The sequence below is a fragment of the Leptonotus elevatus genome, chromosome 20 (genome assembly GCF_054856555.1).
Source record: "Leptonotus elevatus isolate MCC_2025b chromosome 20, RoL_Lele_1.0, whole genome shotgun sequence".
Taxonomy (NCBI): Eukaryota; Metazoa; Chordata; class Actinopteri; order Syngnathiformes; family Syngnathidae; genus Leptonotus; species Leptonotus elevatus.
Window position 1 is genome coordinate 14,478,319 of NC_141258.1, and position 25,785 is coordinate 14,504,103.

Genomic DNA, 25,785 nt, shown 5'->3' on the forward strand with positions numbered 1-25,785 from the left:
AACAGTACAAGATGAAAAAACACTGTGAAGACTTGATTATGTTGGAAATTGTAACTCAGGGAACTATTCATATTTTTGATTCACTATTTTTAATTCCTTAAGTCAAACATGAAACTGTAATAAATAAATAAATAAATAAAAGGAAACTCAATTGTCCATAGAATTTGTTAGTGTGACTTTTCTATATGTACCCTGCGATTGACGGACAACCATTCCACGGTATAATAATGAAATATCAAAAAGGGAAGAATGGAAATATACAAATAGTTCCGACTGTCAAATTTGATTACTTAACTACATCATGATATTATCATCCATTATGATATAAAAGGCTCAATACTTGACAGGTAGACACAGGAATTACGACCACTCCATGGATTAGATGGCAAAAATACACTTTTAATTCTCCTTCCATGTTTCACATCCTCGATTTCTTTGTTTATGGGAGAAGCTGAAAACCAACTGCTACTCTCAAGAGACGCTAAAACAGAATTACAAATTAAAATGATAATATTAACTATATGTATATTTCTACCACTCTCATTACTCTTATTTTAGGTTGACTCTTCAATCTGCCCAAGAAACTGCCTATGAAAATTAGCTAAAGTTAGTTAACTTGGGCACATTTACACTGTAAAAATGTTGATTAATATGCATACATTCAATTCAATTTTTGTTCATCCATGTTTTATTATTGTTGTCATTAGGGTTACAGGTGGGCTGGAGATTATCCCAGTTGGCACTGCATAACCACTCCCATCACATACCGGTAGCAGTGGTTTGCTCAATAGTTATTATAATTCCAGACTTGATCCAAACCTGAGTAGATAAACACTGTTTTATCCCCACAGTGAGTAACAAAGCCAACAAGCATGCGCCGGGATTATGTTTGACTTTGTGCTTTTGATGCCTACCTCCTCATACAATTCCGATGGAACATTATGAAATATGGAGCAAACAAACCCCTTAACCTTTATTCAGAGAACCAGGTCTCTAAAAGTTACCTTAAGCGGCAGTTGTGAATGTGTCCAGATATGTTGGCCTGCATGTGTAGGGCTGTTCAAAATCCTAGTAATCAGACAGGAAGCAGTGGCACAGTTGTGTTTTATAGCTTCCTGATCAGTCTTCTGACAGTTTTTCTTCGCGTTAGTGTTTCTTTTCTCCTCAGAGAACATTGTTATACTGTTTTGTTTTCCAAAAAGGGAAGGGTTTATGTCATGCAGTAGAGACAATATTGTATGTTATTTTCCTGGTTTTTTTAAATGATGTGACAACATGAAAAGTTGAAGTGGTTAAAACACAGATTTGTCTGGATTGTTGTTTAATCTGATTTATATATCACCATTTGCCACTAGTTGGCAGATATACAGTTGTTCTCATAAATGCACATACTGGCGAGGGCAGAGGTCTCCATTTCGAGCCCTTCAAGACACCTAACTTAAATGATCCGCTCATCAGCAAGCTCGGCAGAAGCCTGATAACAATCCTGGTTACTTGATTCAGGTATGTTGGAGGAATAAAACTTGGAAAACAGACTGGATAGGGGCTCTCTCGAGGACCGGATTTGGAGACCCCTGCTCTAGGGTACACAGTACATTGTGTAGAGTAAATTTGACTCTATTTAGAGTTTGACCAAATACACTCAGTTTTAGAGTAATATTTACACTTGGAAAAGCGTAAAATGAAGAATTGGAGAAAAATTAAAGTCACCAAAGGGTTGAAGAATTAACTCACGATCTTCAGCTTGGGAGACAGCTGGAATGTTCAGCTGGAATCTTCATAACTCCAAGGCCAAAAACAATGTGTTTTGTCTCTTGGACATTAGTAAAGAGTCAGAATTAGTAAAGTCTGAATTTTGTTATCAGATTGTATTTTAGTTTTAATCTAATTTTAGTCGATGAAAGTAAGGAGCAATTTCAGTCGAGTAAATTGACAATTTAGACAATGTTTTCCTTCAGCATACATTTCAACTTTTACACAGAAACTTTGTAAAATGTGTAACTGTAGTTACAAATTGCTGTGCAAGACACATTAAACTTTGCTTCAATGAAACATGTTCAACTAACAATAACACAGTCTTAAAACTTAGTTTTCACTGAAATTTAAAAAAAAGTGCAAAATTGCCTGAGATAAATCTTACAGCTGCATAATGAATCTTAACATGTTTGAACATTAAATAAAGTTTCGTAGTGGTTTTTTTCTCCCACCTGTGTTTCATTTCATCTTCTGATTGAATTTTGTGAATTTTCATCACTGTGTTGTTGTCGTTTTAGTCATTGACGAAATTGCCAGTCAATTTTAGTTATCATCATCGTCTCAATGAATGGCTTGCATTTATATTTTCATTTCATTTTCGTCTGAAATTATTTTTTCGTGACGAAAAATATGAAAACAAATTCCGACGACAAAATTATCACTGAATAGGACCTTGAAAAAACATTTGCATATAAATCGCAATAGTGGGGGGTTGGGGGATAGCAATTCGATAATAAAAAAATAATAATTCAGCCCTACTGTAGAGTCAAATACAGTTAGAGTACACGAGAATAATAACATTAAAAAAAGTAAGATATTTACTTTGAAACAGCTAGGGAAAAAATTCACACTGAAATTTCTTGTAATCTCTTCTCAAGTAATCTAAACTATAAATAATTTATTTCAGCTAAGCACTTGAGAATTTTTCATACATTTTCAAATTTCTGCGACTTCATTTGGCCTAAATTGCGACCCGCCCGTAAATGGACCAACCGTTCGGGAAACTCACAAAATTCCTTATGGCCACCACGCCCCTGCATACATACACGTATACAGTATATTCAACATAAGCTTTGAAATATTTTCAATTTATTTTGCCAGGAATTAGGTCGGTGTTTCCACCACTGCGTGTCAGGCTTGATTGCATTAGCTGTGCCAAGCTAGTAAATTGCATGACATCATAGCACACAAGCAAAAACGGAAATTTGCTAACAAGGTCCTGACACAAGATCTGCTCACAGCCCCTCAGGGATGCACAGAATATATTGCATTATCCATTTTACGCACATGTGCAAATAGCTGAGTGGAGCATGAGTGTGTTATTGTATGCGATACCTGTACAAAGCTGTGGCCATGTAGTAGCAGCAGGTACGGACAGTCGTGAGGTGGGTGAATGGAGTACTGTGTGGTGTTATCGTCGCTACTTTCCGTCTCCTCCCTCTCAGACTCCTCTCCTTCCTGCTCACCTCTCAGCCTGGGCGGACAGAGGGTCTCTGTTTTTGCCTGCGACCCACCATCCCCCTTAAAGGCAACTGCATGTTCAATGTCAGTGGCTTCTGGGCACTTGTGGGTCTCCGCTAAAGTTTCATTCAAGGACATGCTTTGATTCCAATTCTCTTTGGTCTCTGAATCGGCATCTATGAGGTCTATCTCACTTTTACTCCTCCAGAGTTTCTGGGTTCGACTCATTGTTCTCTCTATGAGGGTGGAGTTAACTCTGGAGCGACTCTTCTGCAGCTTACGGGCCTGAGCGTTGATCCCTGTCAGGGAGATGGATAAACAAATATAGGAATTAGCTTGAGCAACCTGTGCAAATAACCTGCTATATAAATACATTAGGGACCCAGCTAATGGGATGCAGTGATAAGGTAACGCCTGTTTTTTCCCCCTGGTGTTTAATGCATGTGTGTGTGTGATCATGTACGTGTCAATATCCAGATAGCCCACACACAGGAAGCAGACCTCGGTGGAAATAAAGGCAGAGTTCATGGAAACAGAAAGTGATCACCCACACTGATAGAAGGCTATCGCATGCTGTGCCAGTGGCAGAAGCAAAATGCCAAACAGGACGCACTCTTACACTGTAACCACAGCTGTGTCAACTCAAGCCAGTGTTTCCAGTAGAAATGATGTGGTGCTACTAATATCTCTGGAAAGATGGGGGTAGTTTTCTATGGCATCATGCTTTTGTGCAAGTGCAGAATTTATTTCCAGGCAAAACCTTTGGAGTGTTTTTAAAACAGAGGGTGTTAAACATTTGTGCAGAATCAAATGCAAGACCAAATCTGAAAAAAAAGTAAAATAAAAAGGGACAAACATTATGGTCTTATTAACTCATCTGCTCCCAAAAACGTATAAATACGGTTTATTTTAATTATTACCATGGTCCCAAAAATGTCTTTATAATTTTTTTTAAACTGTTTTTAAATATGTTTTATTTTAAATATTAGCATGGTCCCAAAAACGTATTTATATGTTTTAAATGTTCTTGTTTTTTTAATGCTAGAGCATACAGAAGACTTTGATGCAGCCTCTGAACTGAAGAGAATGCTTCAAGCAATGGTAGTCATAGCTGTTTCTTGCTATTGGACAAACAGGTGGCTGCCTAGGGCCCCCAAGCAACCAGGAGGCCCCCAAGCTCTATGTGTAGTCTTACCTGAGGACGATAAAAATGTCCTGTCTTTATTTGTCTCTAATATTTGTTTATTAAATGCCTTTTATGCTTAAAAAAATAAACATAGCATATAGACAAAATAAACTGTGATGATAAGCAGTGCCTGGTGTTTTTGTCATACAGTTAGTGACGTAGAGCCTCTACGTCATTAACTGTGTAAGAATGATTGAAAGCTACCCATCTATCATTAAAAATAAGTTATCTCAGCGGCGCAAAGAAACGGAAGATAAAAAAACTGAAGAAAAAAACTGTCAAAGGAGAACGGTTGGCACTTGTTGGTGATGGATAGTTAGGAGACGAAACTTATTTTATTTTATTTTTAGCAAGTTTGTTTATTTGTTTTGCTAGCCAGCTCGCTAGCCTCTGGCATTTATTTATAGATGTTAACCTTCCCTTGGCCAGCCCCTAGTTTAACTGGTATAATATGTAAATTATTGTTAAAATTATTAAAAGGGACACATTTGTAATTGGGTACAAGCTTTAAAAAGACACTGTACATTTTTAATATCCTGTATTACTGCAATATTACTGTAATTAAAAAAAAAAAGGAATATTTACTTATGGTCTATTTGCTTGATAACCTAAAGAACTATTTAAGTTAGTTTGTTTTGCTTGATGCACTTTAAAATGTTGTTTGTTTTGTTGTGTTTTATTTAAATTAAACATTTGTCTAAACACTCAAAAGCTGTTTTATCTATTGATGTAAAATGATTGTAAACTTAAGATGTTTAATTTTAACTGTAGTCTGTTTTGCTCATAAAGTCTACTAGATTGTGGTATTTTAGGAGACCTTCTAAAGGGTTAGGAATCTATTCATTGTAGTTTGGCAAACTAGGGGCCCCCAAACAGCATCTTGCCTGCCCCCATGAAGCTAGAAAAGGCCCTGATTGTAGTTATTACAAAAACGGCCAGCAGGTGGCAGCAGAGTATAAGAGATCAACCAGGGCCATGTTTTAAACAGATTTGTGAATAATAATGAAACTTAGCTATATTCTAATGCTAATTGTTGTGAGAGGGAAACAGTTAGAAACCCTTTTCCTGATGAAAGAAGATACTCTTTTGGTAGATTCCATGTTTTTTATAGCAATAGAACACAATATTCTGTGGGCCTTGCATAATCAGTCAAATTCCAGTAAAACAGCCAGGAGCGAAGGGGATTGCTTCAGTGAAAATGGCTGTAAGTGAAGGAGTTAAATGCACTTTAATGCAAGAGGTGTGGTTGTCTGGAAAAATAGAGCAAAACTTTGCAAGAACTCTAAAATGAGATTTATTATGGACAGTCCTTTATTGAAAAGCCAAGACTGTTGAGCATGCATACACAAGGAAATAATAACGGCAGCCTACCAGCAGTGATGGTGTCTTTTTCTTTGGACGTTTGCTCTTCCACCAGACTTCTCCGCTGGATTTCAAAGCGTCTCGCAAGGCCCTCCCTTGGTTTCCATAGCGACTGCAGGAGGAGCGGCTTCTCATTGTCGCCCACAACTCTGAATCCTTCGGTTTTCCACTGACGCTCGCCAAAGGAACCAATCGTGTCGCACAGAACATAAGAAATTGCTTCTTCTTTTCCAAGGCCATACCTGGATGGCATAGATAGGAAAGAATTGGCATGGGGGAAAAATAATGCATAGCTGTTAGGTTAAGTGAAGAGTCTAATATATCCATAGATCTGATAGATGAATCTGAACACAAATGACTGTTTGTCCATATGTGCTCTGTGATGGTCTGATAAAAGCTGTACCATCATCGAGAAACTGGTTATTTTGTTGTGTTAAAAGTCCTGACCCAGCTGACTTTGGGGGTTTAAAACCCTTTGGACGAGTTCCCAGTCAATTCAGATTTTTCTATTAATTTAGGGATGGGCAACTTAAATGGTGGAGGCGGGCAAAAATGTTTCAGCAATGCTACCATGGGGCTACAAACAACCTTGCACATCCTACCCAGACATATGACAAAATTTGACATATGGAGAAAATACGTGCTCTCAATATATTTCATTTTTCATACTACATTTGTCAATGCATGTATAAAAAGATTTGGTTTGTGGCAAGCAACAAAATAACCACATGCTGTGATTTTTTTTTGTTTTTTTCTGGCCCAGTGTAAAGGGCTCTCTTCAAAGACGGTACAAAACTGCTGAACAGCAAACCAACAGTAAGTGCAAGAACTCACTTTGTGCATTTTTTTTCTAATAAAAATCGTCTTACTCAAAATTGTAATATTATTGAGGTCCTGTTTATCATTTGTGTCATTATAAATAGGCAAAAAAAATATTAGGCCTATTCATATTGTAGTAAAGAGCAGTATAAGACCTGGTGCAAGTGCAACTAAGACATGCTTGCCTTCTAGTGGTGAATGGTGATATTGTAACATAAAACTATACATAGTATTCACATGATGTCACCGACCCCCACCAACCAACCCAGCACGCCTTTGGTGGGGCAAACAGCCACCGAGACAACGCCAGCAAATGCTGAGGAGTGCTCGTGTTGCTTACTACAAGTTACTTTGATCCATTCATTTTGTTCATTCCAGATTTTCACAAACCGCTTCACAATGGTGCACACGTGTGCTGTTCACGGGTACAAAATTGGGTGAACAAAGATTAAATGAAACTTCTAGATAGTATTCACTGCCGTCATTTTCCCCACATTGTGTGCTTTTGTACACCGGTCCATGGAATGTCGAATGGGAGCGACAAAGTGTCCGGAAGTGTGTTCTGACCATTTTGATTAAGGTAAGTGTAATTGTAAGATGGCAAAAATGCTTTTATCATAATGCAATCGTGATATGTGAGCCGCAAGCCAAGGCTATCTCTGGCTAAAAATAGATTCGTGGTCAAGATGTTATATTTTGAGGTCTCTCCAAATACCCTCCATAAGCTCTATTATTTTTCTTTCCCAGTAGCCCAAAAGTTTAAATTGTTGTTAAAGTGTATGAAAATAAGTGATGAATCAACAATGTTGTTGTTTTTGTTGTAACATGCCAGCGCTAGTAGCTAGCACCTTCGGGGAACTAGTTAACTTGGTTTAAAAATAACCAGAGATTCTTCACCTTAAATTCACAAATGATAAATGCACATAGCAACCAATAAAAGCCAAAAGTAAAGAAGACGCAAGAATGTCCGTGTTTTGAGAGCCAAGCCATCCTACCTTAGAGCATACATTGCCATGTCTTCAGGTCCGGGCAGTATCTACAAATGTTTGTAATCCGATCGATTCCACTAACCAAATGTTTCAACGTGTACCGCTGCAAATAATGTTAAGCTAAATCTAGAAGCAAAGTTGACCCAACATGAGGGGCGGACTTGCGATCCCGTGACGTCAGTGAATAGTCTGTACACTATAGAATGGAACACCGCTATTTGTGGGGGATCGGGACCAAATAGCGAACATTTGCATAATTGACACCCGTAGAAATGCATTGGGGGGCACTTCGCAAAAAAAATACAATACACACAAAACACAAAAATAAAGCATGTGGCTGCCAGTTGACCACACCTGAATTAATTATCTTATAAAAGGTTGAAGCACCACTGATTGTCACACAGACCTAAGCAGGGTGAAATTTGTTCTCCGCATTTGAGCCAACGGGAGCGGTGAGCAGCAGCAGTGCCGAGCTCTGGGATCATTTGGTGATCTAACACCCCAATTCCAACCCTTAATGCCATGGAGGCAATTGGTCCCATTTTTATAGTCCTTTGTATAATCCAGCCGGAGATCAAACCCAGGGTGGATACTCAACCGCTAAGCCACTGATAAAATTAATTTATAAACTAGCAGAGCCTGAGTTTGGATTCAAACCCAGGGTGGATACTCAACCGCTAAGCCACTGATAAAATTAATTTATAAACTAGCAGAGCCTGAGTTTGGATTCAAACAACTCGAACTGTGATGCATATCTGCGAACAATTCTTGTTGCTCTAACAAAAATCTTTTTTTTCTGGTGTTCACATAAGAATTAAGAATATTAAAATGCTTCTTTAAAAAATACCTGTAGGCTGCAGTTGATAAAAGATTAAGAATCCAAACATATCAGAGGTTTACCTGTGTCCTTGAACATATTTTGTTCAATTTTTGAGGTTTCATTTTATTTTACCTAAACGTTTCTAACAGTTACACTGCGAACATGCAAATGTTGCTGTACACGTTGAATTTCACTTGTGTTAATCATTCTGTTACATTTTTGGGGTCTGAAATCCAAGCAAAGACTAACAGACGTTTTCCCTCTCCGGGGAGAATTCCTGCCAACACTGGCCGTCTTTCACACAAACTGTGGTTTGCGCTACACTTTCAGAGCTATTAAATTGACTATTTGGCACGCGTGCATACTGTGTGCACAACGCTGCAATTATAACGCAATGGACAGAACATCAAGTCTACTTTGTTTATTGAGCCGCTTATTAAGTATAAACACATGTGCATGCCTGACTGGTTTTATATACAAATTGTTTGTAGCAAAAAAGGAGGAAGTATGGACAAACAATCACACAAACATATGGCAAACAGACACTTGTCATGATAGCAAAGTCCCTCACCTTTCAAGGGCCTCTTTGACCAGCTCTTTTGCACTGGAATGTGTTGTGGCCAAGACACTCTTATAGTGAGCTCCTTTACAAATTTCACTTCCAAAGATCTTCAGTATTCCGGGAGCACTTAGCTGATTTGACAGCTCCGAGGGGTCATCCACAATGTCTGCATCTGTCACAATCACTGAATGCAACAAAACAACACAGAGAGAGAAAACATAATACTGTCATGTTTATGTATGTATATTGGGTTTTATTTTTCTACATTCAAGGAAGGAATGTACACATTTAGCTTTTTAGTGTACTATTTTTTAAATTACAGTTTTTTATTTGATAGATTATGAATACCATCATGATATTATGTATGGGCTTTAGCTTTTAATCTACCACGGTAGTGAACATGGCAACACACGCATTTACACGCACACACATTTAGTGTCACACAGTGGGGAGCTTCCCAGTGGCCAAGATGCTTTGCTCAAGTACGCAGGCAGCCTACAACCCACCCTTCACCCACCCCCTCTGCCCACAACCAAGGAAATTTAACTTGGGGCCCTTTCGGTTCAGGTCACATTCTTATCTGACATCTATTGCCCCAAATGAAAACACCCTTTTTGGGAAGTATAGTATAATATGGCGTTGTGCTCAAGACCACACGACCCGGGATCAAGATTTGCCCGAGGCCAGACCTTACAGAGATCAAGACAGGGCCAAGACTTTTGGGAATCGAGACCATGACCAAGACAAGCCAAGACCTTGACACGACATAATTTCCTTAAAAATCCATTTAAAAAATCATGACAAGCTTGAACAGTTAAAAAGAATTTCCTCTTCAATTTTTATTTTCAGTTAAATAAATTTGACAGCCAATACAATAGTTGTTTTTTTTTTTTGTTTTTTTGTTTTTTGGTGGGATGGAACTCCTAGCCAATCGAAGTGACTCCTCATTCTCTTTAAAGTGGAAGTCAACCCATAAAAATGTCTTTACAATAATGCATGGTGTCTATAAAGTCTCTTTACATATAAAAATATTACAAAGGAAGTTGATGAGATTTCTTAATGAGATTTGCTTTATTTTAATCAGTGTTTATTAAAAATTTTATTGACATTAAAATTGTGTGTTTCAGATACTGTGTTGATGGATGGGAAACTGATGTTTAGGCTATCCTACAGCGAACATGGCAAGAAATCGAGTACCGTCTTGATATGTTCCGTGCAAATAATGGTGCCCATATACTGCTTTATTAAATTAAGTTTAAAAAAAAATACTTTGATATACACTCATTAAAATAAAATACATATACTTAAAATATCTCAACAACTGATTTTGTAATTAATTGTTTTAATTGTAAAGAGACTTTATGGACACTCTGTATATTGTATGTGCCCCCATTAGTCTAAACATGGTATTCTGATTAATATTACATTTATGGAGTATGAGTTAAGCAGTAAAATCCATCCGTTTTCATCTATTTCAGGGAGCGGCCATTTTGGCACTTGCTGTCAACCAAAAACGACATCTCAGTTGCTCAGGTAACGACCAATCATGGCTCACCTGATTTCTGAAGCTAAGCAGTTAATGGTTGTCACATGAGTATTGTGTAATGTAGTGTGGTGTACTTCCATGTTTCCAATTAATATATATGAACTTACTAAATATATTCATTAAGCATGACCAGTTTGGAATGAATGTGGAATCAAATTATGACAACATGAAAGTAAGAAAAATAAAGTCAACCAATCAAGTGAAAGTATGCTTCTTGTGAAAGAACTCAGTGTTTAAAGAAAGAAACATTACAACGTGCCAAAATAAAATAAATAAAAACCCTTTCATGCTTGTTCGACAGCGTTTCCATAATGTGAGTCAAAGTGTCCCTGCAATTTATGTGGGACTTACATGAGATAAATGAGCAAACTGTAACAGCTGTTGGCACTCCATTTACCATGATGCAACATTCAACCCTTCCAAAGTATGCCCAAACGTCATGCCTTTCTTTTGTTCTGTGGATGTCTGTTGCAAATTTGTAGTCGCTAATCCCAGGATGAGATCAGTCTGATGACTGGTTGTGTTTTTTCCAATTTTGCAAAGCTTCTCAAGAAGGCATTGTTATGTCCCATGACTTACAACGTGAAATGGGCTGGAAAAATTACTCTCATTTGCACCTTTGGGCAATTCATTTGGGGACTTCAATTAACTTAACATGTATGATGTGGAGAGACTCAAACCCAGAACCTTATAATTGTGAAGTAGTTGTTCTAACCAATGCTAGCTGCTTTCAAATATCTCAAAACAAACTTTATTAACCGATGCACTAGCCAATACGTTAGCAAAAGCCCCATGACATTAACATTGGGAAAAAAAAAGAAAGGATTTACTGAGCGTGACGTACCACTTCCTTTCCCGATTTGGGTGGACATGGCCTGCATGGATAGTGAGCCAGAGGCGGCGCCGCGAAGGAAGACTCCTGAGAGACGGTTGGTGTGGTGACGGATGCGGCTTTTGGAAGGCTGTCTGAAAGCCACAGCCTCGGCTGACCTGCCAGTGGATGAACTGCCAGTAGACGAACTTGACCTGAATAATCAAACGAGAAAAGGTGGACTGCTGAAAGGTCCTTGCAAAATAATCCAGTTAAGTAAACAACAAAAATGATACAGAGCACACTGTGATATCAAGGGGGGAAGCAAGAAAAGATAAACAAGACATTGAATGTCAACAAGTACTTACAAATAACTAATGTCTATAAATGAGTGTTTAGACGTACAGTACGAGCCTGTCTTCTCCTTCACCATTCCTCCCTCAGCTCTTGCTATACTTGAATGAAAAAATAAAGGGTTGTGCAGGACTGGGCAAGCCTGTAAGCTTCTTACCACAGTGGTTCAAAGGTTCTCTGCTTCTATACCAAAACTGCTTACCTATAAAATAGCTCACATTTGCGGGGGGAAAATGTCGATACAGAGATGAAGCATTCACATAAAGGTTTTGGACAACAATAAATGCTATTAGGGGTGTCAATTGCCTAGTACCTGGCAATTCAATTCGTATCACGATTCATATGTCGCGATTCGATTTGATACCAATTAATCTTGATACGAATCTATAAATTGATTATTGCGATTTTATTGTTGTTGCTCAAATTTAGAAAATACTAATCAGTAAACTTGTACATGTACACCATAAGGTTTGTATGAAAATGTATTTATTTATCTGAAAATTCTGACTTATAACTGAGCCACTGCATTTAACACAGGTTGCAGTCTGTTTCATGTTTGAACAGCACTGAAATAAAATATTAAGGCTTAATGTTCCATTAATATAATATTATTCCATGCTTAATGTGTGAATCCTAACCCTAAGTAAGACGTTTTGTTGGATATTCCCATAAAAAATGTATGTTCAAAAATCGATTCGGCCGCATATCGAATCGATTCAAGAATTGCGCACTATATCACGATATATTGCAGAAACAATTTTTTCTAACACCCCTAAATGCTATACAGTGGTCCCTCACTATTTTATGATTGACTCTATTGCAGATTTTTATTTGGATCCATTTATGCTGCTATTTTTGTCCTTTTTTGTAATATTTGCATAAATAAAAACAGCTCTTCATTCAACACAATACAACCTTTTTAAACAAAATATAGAATAATTGGTAAATTAAAAAATGTGTACATGATAAGTTTAAAAAATTTGAAATGTTTCATCTTTTAATTCTTCTTACAAGCCAGATGAACAGACCACAGTTAGTAAGGCCAGTGCGTGACCTTAGTGAAAATATGTGTGTGTGTGTGTGCGTGTGTGCGTGGGTGTGTTTCCAAACTAGAATAAAGTGCAATTGCACATCCACTACAGTAGGTGGTGGTGTTGCTCTCATTGTCAGAGAGTACAGAAGGAGTATTAGCTCTTCTGCAGAAGAGTACTGACAACTGTTTTATAGACAACTTGTAATATTTATTACAATTTATGTGTTTGTATATGGGAATATAAAAGTTTAAAAAATAACAGGACAGAAGCATTAAATTGGAATTGGACACAAAATAATTGAAAAGCACTGGTGTAAACACACCCAAATGTGTCACTTAAAATATATATGGGAATGTAAAAGTGAAACAAATCTAACAGGACAGAATTGGACACTTGGACCTGGATTGGCTGGCAACCAGTTCAGGGTTTACCCCGCCTACTGCCCAAAGCCAGCTGGGATAGGCTCCAGCACCCCTGCGACCCTTGTGAGGAATAAGGGGTTACAAAAATGGATGGATGGATGGACACTTGGAAAGGCAGTGTGAAGCAAAAGATGTCACAGCGCTGCCAGAAACATTTATGTAGATCATTTTGATATAATCTCCCATGATGTCAATGAACATAATTGTAATATTCTGTGACTGTGATTGCCGATGGTTGTGATGTCATCAAAGATGAAGGTCCAAAGGAACATTTTAGAGGAAAGACCAAAAGGAACTTTGGCTTAAGTTACGTATAGGGAATGCCTGCATGAGTTGTAGCTGATGTTCGTTTGAAAGTGCGTTCCGTTACACTTCATGGTAAGCGACTGAAGTGCATAACGATGTGTCATCCTTGACCACATATGAGGGTGAGGGCAGTACAATAGGGCATTACAGCCAGGATTGCAATTTCATGCTGTGATGTCCATTCATCCATTTTAGCACTTGTCCTTAACAGTGACATGCAGTGACGGTCAGCAAAGCCTTTCCTGCTGGGTACTCTGCAGAACTCTGCAGCGCTGACCTACTTTTATAAATTACATGCAATAATTTATTTGCAATTGCAACAACCGGCTACCCAGCTTCCAGCAATGAGTGTGTGTTACTTTTTTGTCTTTCTTTTTTGTCCAATTAGACTGTCCCTTGTCCTATGTCCATGTCAATGTATTATCTAAAACCCTGTTGAAGGCCCAGAAAAAATGTTTTGGGGGAAATTTTGGTATTGGTATTTTTTAGATTTGCATATCTGATTAAATTAAGCCCTAATGAACAACAGCCTCAGTAATATACATATATATATATATATATATATATATATATATATATATATATATATATATATATATATATATATATATAATTTAAAAAAATATATATATATAAATAAATAATAACTTACCGAAGGGATCCATCACTGGACTTTCTTGCTAGCCTTCCAAGGCGTCTTTTCAGAGAAGATGTAGAAGATGTAGATAAACCTCTCTGTGCAAGAGAGTGTAATTCCTCAGCGTTTCTTTGATTCATCTCTGATAAAGGTAAAATATCCCGATTCGTTTGAAAATCAGCGTGGGTTGCATAATGTCCTTTGAGAGCTCTGCTTCATTCCTGAGATGTTTCACGCGAGACGAGCGACACAACGGCGCTCATCTTCTGCCTCTCTGCAGATGTTTCCCCGCTCTCATCCAGATGTTGCAGCAGGCGAATTGTGTTCCCTGTTGTGTCCAAACTCTTCCGCTCTGAAAGCTTTAAAGTTAATTACATAGGTAAAAGAATGTGCAATCTGTCAACAAAATGTAGTTGAGATATGCTTTTAACTATTAACGAACTTGCTGTCCAGATGTGCGTCCACGGCGCAACTCTTTGGGGATGCCAAGTGAGCACATAATACGCACACATACACACAAACAGACACACACGCCCATCTAAAATTTAAAAAAAAGTTCAAAATAAGACAATCCTCTAGAGTGGGCGGGCCACAGTTTCAGTTCAGCTTGCTTATAACTGCGTGAACATTTTTATTTAGCTACGTAGGGTAGAAAACACTTCATGCCGAGATGTTATAGGTTCTAAAGAGTGAGGCTCGAAAATAATTGGAAACAGCACAGTAAATAATTACAAGCGGAGGCAACACCTGCAGAAACATGAAGAAAAATCAATGTACTGTATTGCGAAATATAAGACATAATAAAATAACACATTTTTTAATTCAATAAGCAAGCTAAAATATAGTGCTAAAGCGCTACATTTAGTGAACTACAAAAAACAGTATACGTGTAGCTTACATAACAGTAAAATACAGTAATGCAAAATCTATAGCATTTGCAATCTACAGTAGCCTAGTATTTATTATTGCGTTTATGTCGCCATCTAGTGGACACTTTCAGAACATACCATTGTAAGCCAATTTGTACATATCCCCAGTCACGTCATTATGTTTTTGGAGGGCGAAAAACAAATCTGGATTTATTTTAATATTACTTTAAGCAAACAATTTTTGTCTGGCCAGCATGGTGGAATATTGGTGAGCAAGTCTGCCTCACCAGTTGAGACATCCCGGGTTCTCTGAGATTGGCTATAGCGACCAGTCCAAGGTGTGTGACAGCCTCCAGATCCTCCATGATGAGGACAAGAACCCATCGCGTCATTGTGGTAGAAGGTGACCTTGATTTCATCTGGCCAAATAATTTGATTTTAGTCAATGTTTTCTGACGAAGTCTAACATGTCTTCCTTATTCTTGAGTGCAGTTTGAACATTGTTTTAAACCAATTAGTGTGTAAACATTTCCTCTGAGGGTCGCATACAAAAAATAGGAGGATGTCCGTTAATTGGATTATTATTATTTTTTAACATTCATGCAATTTTATGTTGTTCATAAATTGTAGGTTTTTTTTTTTTTTTTTTTAAATAACTGCATCACAGCTTTTTGAGGTGATAAGCAAATTTTGGGGTGGTTAGCAGTCCTGCAGTGACCCACTTATGCTGATATCCAAAATGACAACCAAAAGAAGTTAGTTGACATTTTTAGGATCATTAATTGGACCTTGACAAGGAGCAGAAAGTGGAGGAAACACGTTTTCCTTATTAACTATATTCACCTTAATTCAGACATATTTTGTAACTTTTTTTCACTAATTAATTGTCAGTTTCTTTGTGCCTTTGCATATCGTTAACATAGCCCCTGCAGTTTTTTTCGACACCTATACTTTTTACACTCCGCTTAAAGAAAGAAAAAAAAAAGAATGTGGGCCATGACAAATGTTATTTTGAGTACTGGTATATGTTGCGAGTAAATCCTCTCATGGCCTGCACGAGAAGATATATAGCTTTATTGGGCCTAACTTGCCTAACAGGACACCACTGATGCATGGGATGTTGTCACAGGTTCTGCAGTATAAACAAAAAATAATTCACAGTGGAATATCAAGCTTTCCAGTTTATTTGCTTCATGTTTGTGTACCTAAAATAAATACAAATCCACAAACTCATCTCCCATTGATGAAAGGTCAGCTCTTGTTGTGAAATTGGAAGGAAGTGGAAAGGCTTAACATGAGATAATCAAATCGCCTGTTGGACAAGGAAGAGTGACACTCGCAGGGAGAAATACCTGCAGACAAAACATAGTTATGGTGCATTGTTTTTGTAAACATTTTAAAAAGTCAATTTTGCACATTTTGACTTGTTTTGCCGCCAATCGAGGCAGCCCCTCTCATTCCCTTTAAATGCTGATCATGTTTCTGCATGATTGTGCTTCATGGACTGGGTACGGCTATGTAAACTCAGCTCACCCACTGACACATTTCCAGAAACTGTCGGATAAAATTAATTTCACACTTGATGAATTGGCAATCACTTTAGACGCAACACTTTGTATGAACTTTTTCTGGGCCTATCAAATGTTTTTTTTTGTCTTCCCAAAACTGATTTGATACAACTGCCACAACTCAAAGATTACTCAGAGTAGCTCAGTGTTTTATCTTGTGCCGATATAACCCTTCATTTCGAGGCAAATATAGCAGCAGCCAAAACAGTGCTTTGTGGCAACTACTACTGTTGAGTTTTCTTTGTGCAGTCCTTCAATAGGAAAGTGTAGTAATACTGCAAGATTTTTCTCGGGCTGAAATTTAGAATGTCAAATTCAATGAGTGCCTTTGAAAGATTAAAGTGGTCACGTTTGAAACAAGCAAGTGTTTTTGTGGGTCGGTGGGGGGGGGGGGGGGGTTGTTATCTGCAAATCTGTCTGGTCACTGCATATATGGGGCGTGATTGCTGGTTTTTCAGGTTTGGAAACTTGTAGAAGTTCATTAGATGCAATGCCTCATGCTCCTGTGTTTGCAAATGTTTAGTGGAGAATGGATTTAGAGCAGTGTTCCACCAAAAAGCAAGGTCATTTACCAATATGTTTACAATAGTTGACTCGTTTATTCCTATAGGTCAAGGGTTAGCAACCTTTTCTTTCAAAAGAGCCCTTTTAGGCCAAATAAATAACCAAAAATATGTCTGGAGCCGCAAAACATTTGAACATTGTGATGAAGGAAACAGTGTGTTAGTGTTAGTCGAATGTACTGAAGGCCCAAGAGCTAATTAGAGTTGCACCATAACAGAAAAATATGCAGCATTAATTTATTAATAATTCATTAATTTTCTTGTACCTTTTGTCTTCCGTTTTTTGTTGTTGTTGTTGTAATTTTTCATAATTCATTTTTGATACATTTTTTGACTTTCTGTCAACTTTATGACATTTTTGGCCATTTTATGGACATATGGTAATTTTCTGTCTCTCTTCTTCCTTTTTGGACATTTTATAGTATTTGGTCTTTTTTTGCTATCAATTTTCTGACATTTTGGGAAATTTTCTGGTCATATTATGGTAATTTTTGGGATTTCTTCTTTTGTTTTTGGACATTTTAAGGTTACTTTTTAAATGTTTTCTTTTATGCCTTCTTTTTAAAATTCAATTCTCAGACATTTTTGGCAATCTCATGCATATTTTATGGTAATTGTCTGCTTTTCCTCTTCCTCATTGGACATTTTATGGTCACTTTTTGGACATTTGTAGGCATTTTTTTTTTTTTTTACTTTTCAAGCTACTTTCTGTCTCTCTTTTTCTGACAACTTAAAAATTTGGACTCTGACATTGTTTGAATATTAAAATGTTTTATTTAATCATTAATTCATTTGAAGAATATTTTATGCGAAAATATTTATTTAAAAAAAGTAAATCCCCCCCAAATTAAGATCCACAGAGGATCAAAGGAGAGAGACATTATCTCTTTTAAATCATGGTTGAATCCTACTTTGAGAACAAATTATTTTTCTTTCCGTTTGATGACTGAAAAAGCTTGGGAAGGCAGGTACAAAGTCCTGACATTCAAAAGTTTAAACCGATGATTGTGATTGGCACGGGAGGGGGAACCACAAGACTCCTCCTCCCATTTAGATGTGATGGTCACATTCTACAAAGTTAGTTTTGGTACAAGCCTCTGTTAGCCATGCAAAAAATATTAATGTCAAATGAGTTTAAGCTAACCTTGGGCACTCTTGAGCCCCAGTTCTATTTATCTGGAAATACTTTTTTTTTGTCTGTCTGCAGCTGTGAATGAGGTGTCTTGTGGCACATTGTATGAAAATCACGGTAAAAGCTGGGGCTTGGCCAGGCAAGGGTCACCCTACCCATGGCCTCGCCACCTGTAGAGGGGCCTGTGAAAACACTATCGTCACAATCGGCCACTATGCTAATATAGTAGTAAAAATATATACTGTATAAATGACATTTTTAGGTCTTAAATATAAATCAATCAAATAAAAAACAGTTTGGTTGTAACTGAGCATGCCTTCTTGTGCTGTTGTAAACTGTTGATCTCCTGTTTTGATAGTGTTCTATCATGTGAATGGTGTTTGCTTGTTGACAAGATGGTGGTCAAGACTAGGAGGATAAACGAGGCTTCAAACTCAAAGACTATGAAACCAATTTGTGTTTGTTTTCCTTAACAATAACGAGTTAATAAAGCCTAAGTACGTTTAAAAATAAATAAATAAATTTACAATCTAGTGAGATGACTGCTGAGAGCTAAAACGTTTATAGAGACACTTTGTATGAAATGGGAAAGACACAATACAATGACAAAGTAGCATCATAAACAAAACAAAATCTCAGTACATTGAGAAATAGTCAAATGAGAATAAAGCACAAAATTAAATTTATATAATCTTTGTAATTATTCAATTGCATTGGAAGCATTCAAGTTTAGCAGCTCTAAATCAATAGTACGATTGAATAAGAACATGACATTGTGACTTGATGTTAAAGTTCATCAGTTGGAAATGACATTGTGCTAGTTAAATCAGAATACACAACACTGTAGCATTGTCATATCTTGTTTTGCTGTAGGGCCAAGATTGTTTCAATATCATGCAAATGTTGCTCAAGTGACAGCAAGCACCCTGACTCACAAAAGCACTCAAATTGACTTGTCTTTTTGAGTTGTGATAATTCCAATTTTGAGCAATTCCCAGCCGAATCCGTATACGAAAGAGGAAGTTGCTGGCAAATACATGGGCTAGCAGCAGGACATCTCGTTGTAACAAGGAGCAGATGCCAGCTCAATTAAGAAAAGCTGCCGATTTGGTTCTCTCCATACAAGGGGGAAAGTTAACTTGAAAAAATAGTACAGTAAACGTTTGAACACTTACTGAAGGCCACATTTGCCAACTTTCTGCCTTAATTCCAAAGTGGAGCCACTGAATTTCGACCATTGTTTCTCCTAAGAGTCCCACCTATATTGTTGTAACGAAAACAGCACATGGTAATTCACCATTACTTGGTGTTGGCTATCAATAAAATTTCTCTATTCGCACACTTACAAGTTAACACTTCCAAATATGAGATATCGGCCTCCAACATGGCTGCTGCTGGCACGTCCAGAGCACGGACTATGAATGGACTGATTGGCCCAGGCCTCGCAGATGAAGCCAGAGGGCAGCCATTTTATTGTTTCCAGTGCTACTCTTACTGGTTTTATGCCAGGACCTCTGTAAGAATGCTCCAAAATATTCGCCAAAAATCAGCAAAAGCACATTTTCTCATTCTGATTACTGTAGTAGATAGCAATGGTATGCAACTAACTACTACAGCTCCAATATTTATCATATCTTTCATTATGAACGAGTTGGAGACATTTAAGGGCCAAAAATGTCCAATGTTCCAAAATATTTGCCAAAAATGAACAATAACACATTTTGTCATTCTCATTGCTGTAGTAGCTTGCCATGGCAAGCAACAAACTACTACAGCTCCAATATTTATTATGTCTCTCATTATGGACAATTGAGGACATTTAAGAGACACAAATATTCCAAAATAATCACCAAAAATCAACCAAAAGACATTTTGTCATTCTTATTGCTGTAGTAGATAGCACTGGTATGCAACTAACTACTACAGCTCCAATATTTATCATATATTTCATTATGAACGAGTTGGAGACATTTAAGGGCCAAAAATGTCCAATGTTCCAAAATATTCGCCAAAAGTTAACAAAAACGCATTTTCTCATTCTAATTGCTGTAGTAGATAGCATTGGTATGCAACTAACTACTACAGCTCCAAGGATACTGTTACTGGTATGGACTCAAGTGACAAAATGGCAAGACCAGGGAATTTTAAACTATTTTTATTGTGCAGAAATGTTTCAGTTAATCCTTGACCGACGGAGGGACCCACATGGATGCTGGAGCTTCTCAAGAGGACATTACAAATGAATTTGAGGTCATGACGTGTTAAGGAATGTAATAATAATAATAATAACAATATTTTTATTAATATTATATAAATAATAATAGTAATAATAACAATAATAACAATGATTTTTTTTACTCACAGATGAGTATAGTATGAGGCTTCCTTACAAAACCAACCAAGTGTTTGAGGCAAGCAAGAAGACTGGAATAGATACTAAGGGCAGATATGCGAGTATATGAATAAGTATGTGCTCAGTGATTTGCCAGAAGGGAGATGCAGTGGTCCACAATCCAAAATATGGGTGAAAATTGCAAGTTAAATTCCAAATAAAAGGTTGAGCAGGAAATGAGCAGAACTTTGTACCTTTTGTCATTCTGATTGCTGTTGCAATGGTAGGCCATTACTTACTACAAGGGATTTTTGGTGAATATATATATATATATATATAATCATTTATGGTCCTTTTAGTCCCTTAAATGTCCCAAACTTCCCAAATGTCACAAACTTGTCCATAATGAAAGATATGATAAATATTTTGGCCCCTAAATGTTAGTTGCATACAATTGCTATGTACTACAGCAATAACAATGACAAAATGTGTTTTGGTTGATTTTTGGTAAATATTTGGAACATTGGTCATTTCTGTCCCTTAAAAGTCCCCAAATTGTCCAAAATGAGAGATATGATAAATATTGGAGCTGTAGTAGGTAGTTGCTTATCATTGACAGTTACTAGAGCAGTCAGAAAAACATTATATAACCTTTATGGTGATTTGATGATACGTCACCCTGGAAAGGTAATTTGTAGACGGTCCCTAAATTAGACGTAGGAGTGAATATCAAACATCAAACCAACTTTTTCTCGCTAGCCATTTGTTGGTGTGAGAAAATGGTTGAGTGCCAGTGTGTGCGTGACGGTGCTGTTTGAAAAGAAAAAAAGAGGAGGAGGAGGAAAAGGAGGGGAGCAAAATAAGCTCACGCCCTTTGCTGACATCTGAACTGAGACTTTACATTTCTCTTCCTGCGATCGACTTACTTGTGCCTTCGAAAAGAGCGGAAGCAGCTCCGTGTTTCCTGGCGCTCATCGGTCGCTAAAATCGAGGCACCTCCTTACCTGTCTGTCGGGCATGTGACCGTTAAACTACCGTCCATTTACGCAAATAATAGGTAAAATAGGAAAAGCTGGTTGCTAAGCTGCCTAATCACGAAGAGGAGGGAAAATAGTTATCCGGTGGTTACTTACCGGCTTCCACCCGAGGCGGACGGAGATGGAGCGGCTGTGTGGACCAGAGCTTCCCTTCTGGGTAAGTTTGCTACATCGATGCTCAGTTGTCCGCAAAGTGAGTCAATAGTTTGGCTTTAACTTTGTGTACATTTCACCATAGGCTACTCCTTATACACGCTGTATGGTTTGAAAGCGTTTATTTGTTTGTTTTCTTTGCTGGCGGCCATTCAGATCAGGACCGACCAGAGCTAACTTCACTACTCTATCTCGATAAGCTCCCTGCTGTCAGATTGTCAAAATGAATTGCATGTTGTGGTTTTGCTCTCTAAATGCAGCTCACTAGCTCTTACGCACGGACGCATGTTAAGCTGCATATTGCTGTAAATTAGTTATATACAAATAACTTAATAATATTGTTGCCATAGTTAACATGCACCTAAAGAAATTACATTTATATGATCTAATGAAATGTTTTTTTCCCCATGGGGCAAAATAAGCAGGTGCAATGTATTGTTTTGTAATTGATTGATTAGTTGTAACAATTGACCATTTTAATTCACATTTTAAAGAGACAGTGTGTATTATTTAGCGCCATTTAGTGGTGGAATCATAATTCATTCATTAAAAAAATGATTCATTTCAATAATATGCAAAAAAAAATTGTCACGTCAACGTACATTTAAAAAAATATATTATCATAGCTCTTGTGGTGCTTCAGCTAGTGTCGGACCCAATGAGTCGACCGACACTTACTTTCCGCAGCTGGGGCCTGCAGATAGTCGTTGCTGAGTCCTGTGATTCGGGCTCCTGCCACTTGTCTGCTTCTGCTTGGCTTTTGCTAGCTTCTCCCGCTAGCCGCACTTATTAGACACTCCAGCTCGTTTTTGCTAGCCACAACAACAACAAAAAAAGAGAAAAAGAAAAGTTTTTGCTAGCCACTCTTGCTTTCTTGCATTCTCAATCCTTGAAAATTTGCTGCTGAACAGCTTAAAAGCTATTTAAGTTCATGGCATTCTATCAAGTTATCAATATGTTTTTTGAACAGGACAGCATAATAACTGCAGCTATGAATATAGTTAATGACATTGAAGTTTTGGACTGTAAAGCATATTATACTGCACTTTTTACTGACTTGTTGAACGTTTTTGATACTGTTGATCATGGCACTTTCATCTTGCTCAGGAGACTCCGTGACATTGGTCTTTCTGATGCTGCTGTTGGTTGGTTCTCAAATTATTTGTTACATAGAATGCAATATGTACATTTTGTTCGATTGTCTTCTTCCTATCTCCATGTTTCTAAAGGTGTCCCTTAGGTACACTGTTAGGTACACTGTTGTCACACAGCTGTCCCTAGGAGGCAACCTTAACTACATATAACAGTGAATCATGATACATAGTAGGGGTGTTAGAAAAAATTGATCCGGCAATATATAGCGATATTACAGCGTGCAATTCTCGAATCGATTCAATATGCGGCTGAATCGATTTTTAAACATAATTTTTTTATGGGAATATTCAACAAAACGTCTTACTTAGGGTTAGGATTTACACACTAAGCATGGAAGAATGTTATATTAATGGAACATTAAGCCTTAATATTATATTTTAGTGCTGTTCAAACATGAAACAGACTGCAACCTGAATTTTCAGATAAATAAATAAATGTTCATACAAATCTTACAGTGTACATGTACAAGTTTACTGATTAGTATTTTCTAAATTTGAGTTAAAATCGCAACAATCAATTTATAGATTCGTATCGGGATTAATCGGTATCGAATCGAATCGTGACCTATGAATCGTGATACGAATCGAATCGCCAGGTACTAGGCAATTCACACCCCTAATACATAGTGTGGTCATACATTACAAGCTTACGGTGCCAACTATCATCTACCCTGGGCTCCAGGTGGTGGAGTGGTACCGTCACTTTCCTACGATGCAGGTTGGCGTGGGTTCGCTTTCCCGCCTGGGAGACTGTGTTTGCATGTGATGTATGTATGTGTGAGTGAGTGCAAAAAAACAAACAAACAAAAAACTATCATCCACCCATCCATCCTTTATTTGAACCGCTTAAAGCCAATGAAAATTAATAGAAAACAAGGTGAGTAAATGCAAATAACTAGGGATGCACCAAAATGACATTTTTCGGCCAAAATCGAAAACCGAAAATGAAAAATGCGTGGCTGAAAACCGAAACAATTAAAAAAAAATTATGCCAATTTTTTATTATCATTGCATTTATTATAATTAATTAAAATTATATTGTTATTATAAACTATTTAGGCCTGGCACGGGCATTTTAACAAAGCACAATATAAATTGAAATGCATCCCGACCACAGACATCAGAGACATGTTGGCGAATGGTACATTAAACACCAAACGCGGGGTGAGCAACTGAGCATTTTCTGGCGGTGCAATTGCACTTTATAGTCAATGTACAGTACTTCGCACGGATGCGTGCTGTGCGGTGCGGATGACGCATTTGTAGGCTATTTGGAGCGGGACATTCACATATTCACCAACGTTTAAAAATAAATAATTTTTTTCGCACCGGCCAAATCGGCTTTGGGAACGGACTGCAAAGTCACACCTGTACAGATCTGTAGTCACCCGGTCCCGGAGATAGTGGTAAGTGTTTACTTGTTTAAAACTGTTGATAGCAATAGTGCTAACATTAGCTAAAGTATTTAGCACGGCCACCAGAATGCAAGTGAAAAAGTGGAAGCGCTCGAGGAGCTGTCATCAAAGAAAAAAAGGAAGGCGTTGCAGGAGAAAAAGTGGCGTACCTATAGTGCACTACTTGGCAGCACTCTCTTTTTTTGACATAGTTTACCAAGCGACCCTCTCCTTCTCCGGTGTGCACAATGAAGCTGCCGGTAATCACAAACGGCAGCGAGCAGCAAGGCGGACACTAACGCCCGTGTTTGGTGTTTAATTTGAACAGACACTTGCTTGCAGATTTTTTATTAGTTTTAATCAATTTCTTTCTGATTTTTTTTTTTAAATCCCTCTTATTTAGAGTAATACATTTTGTAAACAATATGTCACTATGCCTTTTCTTTTTGCATTTGATAATTGTTTTTATAGCAGCACTACTAATAGAGGCATTTCTCATTTGATACTACACATCTCTTTAATGTCATTTAAACATAAAATGAGAAAACATAAACAGTCAGTGTGTTGTAGAATTTTTTTTAAAGAATAACGAAAAATATATCGTGGCATATCGTTATCGTGATAGAAGAATTATTCCATATCGCCCAGCACTAATCGCTATCAATGATCTCTGCCAAAATGGGTCAAATGTCTGTTTTCATTTACACATTTACAGTCATGCATTATTCCTCTGCTGCATTTGAACCAGCTTTTAACTTTTATAGTCTCTGCCTTTGATGTTGTTCAGTCTCTTCAAAGGTGTATTGTGCCGTTTAAAAAGGTAATGTTGAAGCTTTTTTCCACATCATGCATGCTCCACCAATGCCTAGATGAGTATGAAGAGCCCTGACTGTTTTACTCTGAGTGCACTTCTCAGATTTCATCTTCCCTTTATAGTAGAGTGTGCGGACCCTCACACTCCACAGTTTCTTTGAGGAGGTGAGGTGCGGAGTTTTTCTTACCTCCTTTGTCAACTGTGGATGTTGCTTTAAGATTGTGCACGCACTTGCACGTGCACCATGAACGAGTCTGACACAGATGCTGCAGTTACACTTTGGGCCAGAGGTGGCAGTCACGAGTAAAAAAGTGACAAACTGCGCAAAGATCCTTTAACTCAAAGCAAGTTTTGAATGCAGACAAATCCAAATTAATGTTTTTTTTTTCCCAACTGGAAAACAGTTTACCTCAATTCTCCCAAAGATTGAAACTGCTGAAGGAGCAGAGTGCAGATGTTGCAAATAGCTACCACTTATAGGTAGTTAGGTGTTCTTTTTCTATTATGGCAAGGAGATGATGACCTATTTGTACAAGTTGTTGTTCTTTAAAGTTACCTTTATTTAGACTACGGTGATCTGCTTTTTATGAATAAATCAGCACAACACCTGAGGAAATTGAACAGCTCCTTTGTGCTGTGCGTTTATTACTGGTGGTGGAATTTGTGTTCACCATTGTATGCTTTACGCTGCAGCAAAGTATCCAT

General features: G+C 37.5%; 2 protein-coding genes across 9 annotated transcripts in view; one reads left to right on the top strand and one right to left on the bottom strand.

Annotated features, from left to right (window-relative positions):
* radil2b (Ras association and DIL domains 2b) overlaps positions 1-21,732 on the bottom strand; it is a 46,147-nt gene extending 24,415 nt beyond the window's left edge. For 3 of the 6 annotated variants that reach the window (XR_015091574.1, XR_015091575.1, XM_086063897.1), the window contains exons 1-5: positions 14,080-14,575; positions 11,345-11,526; positions 8,964-9,138; positions 5,774-6,006; positions 3,091-3,515 (exon numbers count right to left, since the gene is read on the bottom strand). Coding sequence is in view for 4 of the 6 variants with exons in the window: in XM_086063897.1 (XP_085920023.1) it covers positions 3,091-3,515; positions 5,774-6,006; positions 8,964-9,138; positions 11,345-11,526; positions 14,080-14,204 (1,140 nt within the window). In the remaining 2 variants the exon portion in view is untranslated. Of the gene's footprint in view, positions 1-3,090; positions 3,516-5,773; positions 6,007-7,578; positions 7,687-8,963; positions 9,139-11,344; positions 11,527-11,716; positions 11,763-14,079; positions 14,576-21,661 lie in introns of those variants that run through there. The other 3 variants (XM_086063898.1, XM_086063899.1, XM_086063900.1) reach the window with 3 other exon arrangements.
* Positions 21,282-25,785, top strand: part of abcc3 (ATP-binding cassette, sub-family C (CFTR/MRP), member 3) — a 49,672-nt gene continuing 45,168 nt past the window's right edge. For 2 of the 3 annotated variants that reach the window (XM_086063894.1, XM_086063895.1), the window contains exon 1: positions 21,282-21,722. In XM_086063894.1, coding sequence (XP_085920020.1) covers positions 21,687-21,722 — 36 coding nt within the window. In that variant the 5' untranslated portion in view covers positions 21,282-21,686. The remainder of the gene's footprint in view (positions 21,723-25,785) is intronic. The other variant, XM_086063896.1, reaches the window with a different exon arrangement.